Source organism: Ananas comosus, linkage group 11, assembly GCF_001540865.1.
Source record: "Ananas comosus cultivar F153 linkage group 11, ASM154086v1, whole genome shotgun sequence".
In the NCBI taxonomy this organism is placed as follows: Eukaryota; Viridiplantae; Streptophyta; class Magnoliopsida; order Poales; family Bromeliaceae; genus Ananas; species Ananas comosus.
In genome coordinates this window covers 12,114,924-12,118,478 of record NC_033631.1, presented here as the reverse complement: position 1 = coordinate 12,118,478, position 3,555 = coordinate 12,114,924, and the positions used below count along the sequence as shown (strand labels likewise).

At 36.0% G+C, this 3,555-nt stretch overlaps 1 protein-coding gene across 1 annotated transcript; it reads left to right on the top strand.

Annotated features, from left to right (window-relative positions):
• Positions 402-2,413, top strand: LOC109717231 (probable esterase KAI2). Its single transcript, XM_020242901.1, has 2 exons — positions 402-922; positions 1,704-2,413. Exons 1-2 carry the CDS (start codon positions 570-572, stop codon positions 2,149-2,151), a joined length of 801 nt encoding a protein of 266 aa, XP_020098490.1. The 5' UTR covers positions 402-569; the 3' UTR covers positions 2,152-2,413.

Below are 3,555 nucleotides of genomic sequence, written 5' to 3'. Positions count from 1 at the left end.
AAACAAATATATATATATATATATATATATATATATATATATATATATAAAAGAGATAGAGAAAAGTTCATTTTTAACTACATTATAACCACTAATTAACAATCCTTTCAAAAGATTTCGTATCTCAATGTCCTATATATCATTTCCTCTTATTTAATTGCTCATATTCCACGTGTATTTTCCTCAAAAAGTGCCCATTAAATTCACCTTCGTTGGTTTCATAAAACATCCAAACAGGAGAAACAAAACTTGATGTCTACAACACAAAATTCCGAGTCATGTATATTAATGCAATACCTAAAAAATACATGGTAAGAGTCATGTATATTAATGCAATACCTCTCGGTTGTATAAGAAGGGCATTTCTCACAACCACACATTAACCAATTCCAACATGTTTAGTTAGCTAGCTAGCTCCCCATTTTTGAACTTTTCATACCAATTAATATTTAAAGCCTCCAACTTCCTTATATGTACGTAGTCCAAGCACCTCTAATACCCAACAACAAAACCCCTTCCTCTCTTCCTCTATTTTTCTATCTACCTGTCTGCCTATCTGTCTGTCTCTCATGGCGGCTATGAGCACGAATGTGACGATGGTAGGGAGCGGGGAGAAGGTAGTAGTGCTCGCGCATGGATACGGTGGGAACCAGGCGGTTTGGGACGGCCTAGTTCCTCATCTGTCTAAGAATTATCGAATCCTACTCTTCGATTGGGACTTCTCAGGCAATGGCTCAGACGTCGACCCCTCTAGTTACTCCTTCACCGCCTACGCGGACGATCTAATCACGCTAATGGATGAGAGGAATCTTAACGACGCCGTATACATCGGGCACTCCATGGCGGGAATGATCGGTTGCATTGCGTCGATTAAGAGGCGGGATCTCTTTGCGCACCTCGTGCTCATCGCAGCGTCCCCGAGGTGATTGTAGTTGTACTTTGTTAGCACTAGTTCTGGCTACCTGTTTCTTTAGCCACCCTTAAAATCGATTCATGATACGTCTAATATGGTTTTGGTACGACTAGTTTTCTTTCCTGGAATGGAATTTGATTGATATATGTTTCTCACCTTAATATTCTCACATCAAATATATACACATGTATAATTTTCATGTATATATATTCTAGTAGGCTTACAATTGTTAGTACGACACCAAAAATCGTGTGAAGAATAGGTGCCTTATGTACCTATATATCATTAACTTCATTGCATGTTATTACGTGTCTAATTTGGCTCTTTACTTGAGTAGTTGTAATTTTTTAGAACAAAAAGGAATTAAACTTAGACTTTGTTGGTTTAGAGATAGCCAGTGAACTTGTGTTTTAGGCTCAAAAAGTAAAGCAGTTTCGGTAATTTTTCATGAAAAAGAAAATTATTCATATAGCATCAAAGCAGAAAGTCCTGAGTTCAAATCATATCAGGTTCCTGACATAATTAATTTCCTCCCATTTAATTAAAGTTCATGTCACGGGCCTACGAAAAGTCTCGAGCCCAGACATGAAGAAGAATATTAAATAGAAAAGTATATATATAAAATATCGTTCTCTAACAACTTAAACTTTTAGAGTACAAAGATTGTTTCACAACATATATAAAACCTTACACATCTATAAAAAATAAATAAATAAATAAATAAAATTTTGGGCATGATTCCACATCTACCTCCTCGTGACTAATCACCAGAATAATTGCATGCCAACAGGTACTTGAACTCGGAAGATTATGTAGGGGGGTTTGAGAAAGAAGATGTTGACGGAATACTCTCAAGCATAGAAACCAATTTCCAGGACTGGGCTCTGAAATTCGTGCCGGTCGCGATCGGTGTAAACAATTCGGTCTTCATCAAGATGCTGGGTCGAAGCTTTTGCACCATGAGGCCCGATGTCGCATTGGCCGTCGCAAGAACCATCTTCCTCGGCGACCACAGAGATGTTCTAGACGAGGTCGACGTGCCCTGCACGATCATACAAACCACCGACGACTTTGCGGTGCCCGTTTCCGTCGGGCAGTACATGCAGAGCAAGATACGGGAGGCGTCGCTGGAGATCATCGAGGCGGGGGGCCACTTCCCGCAGCTCACGACTCGCGATTTGGTTATTGAAATTCTCGACGGAGTCTTACCGCCGATAAATGCTGCCTATTATAATTGATAATAACGACGATCGCTGCGGCGGCGGCAGTGATTTATTGTATCATGACATGATGCATGGTTTTTAGGTTGCTAGAAAATTTAGGTTGTTGAATATGTCTCGTACTACTTTTGTTGCGATCAATCAGTGAGTTTCCCACAAATAATAATGCCAATGATTGTAGGGTCTGCACTTGTATATGTCTATATATGTTAGTTCTGTGTCAACTCATTGTAACCTTTTATGTGACTCTTCTTATTGAATGAAGCCGCAATATTTTACCTTTTTATTAAAAAATATATATTTTATTTCGTTTGATTGTATATATAAAATTAGGCTGCTATACTATCGATAACACAGAGAACTTGTTGCTATCGAGTCTTCTGTCGTTGGATGAAATAATTTACGATTAGGATCGGATGATAGTGGTCTCTGGTAAGGATGATACTGGTCTTCTAAGGTTGAGTGCATGGTTGATTGAATAGTATAATATAGCGGATGAAAATGACCAAAGAATAAATCTAACAGCAGAAAACTCGATAGTATTAAGCTGTCGATAGGACCAAGAGCTTGGTATTATCGGATTTTCCGCCTTTAGATCTACTCTTTTGACCATTTTTATTTATTAGATCAAACTATTCTCTAGGGACTATCATCATAACCACACATCCCTTCATTCAAGGGCTGAAAATCTAATAGCACCAATGACTTAGTATATTAATGCCCAATTCTATATATATATTTATATATTTAGCTTGAATGTTGTACTGCTATTAGTTTAATTATGTTTTTTTAAATTAACATGTGTTTTATTTGTTAGCCTTTTGTAAACCTGGACGGTAAAAATGCATGTGTGCATGGAAACCCTCTAAATGGTAATTAAGGACCCTTTTGATTGACACCTACTTATCTTTTATTTATTTTTTTTTAAATGAGTGATTTTGATCGGTTGATTTAATAGGAAATCTTGTCAAATTCGTTGATGATTTAAAATTATTTTTTTTAGTTACTTTGTATAAAATGAAACTGGAATAATTAACAACTAATTAATCAATAGCTCATAGAGCCACTTTGGCCCTAAATTCTAGAATTCAAAAAAATTAGAATTCTAGTTAAATTTCCTAAATCCATAACATTATTTGGTATCATAAGTTAATAAAAATTCAATTCATTTGGAAGGATTTGGTGGGATTTCTCATAATACTAATTAAAATTCTATCCAGCTAACGTGATTTGAGATTGGATTTGGTAAGAGTTATTAATTAATTTACTACTAGTTACTTTTATTTATCGAAACCACCCTATAACACTCCTTATTAAACCATAATTAATATCGAGGATAAAATAGAAAAAGTAATCACGTTGAAATAATTATTCGTCTTCTACCAAACAGCAAAACGGAATAGCATTGAAGTAAACTCCAAT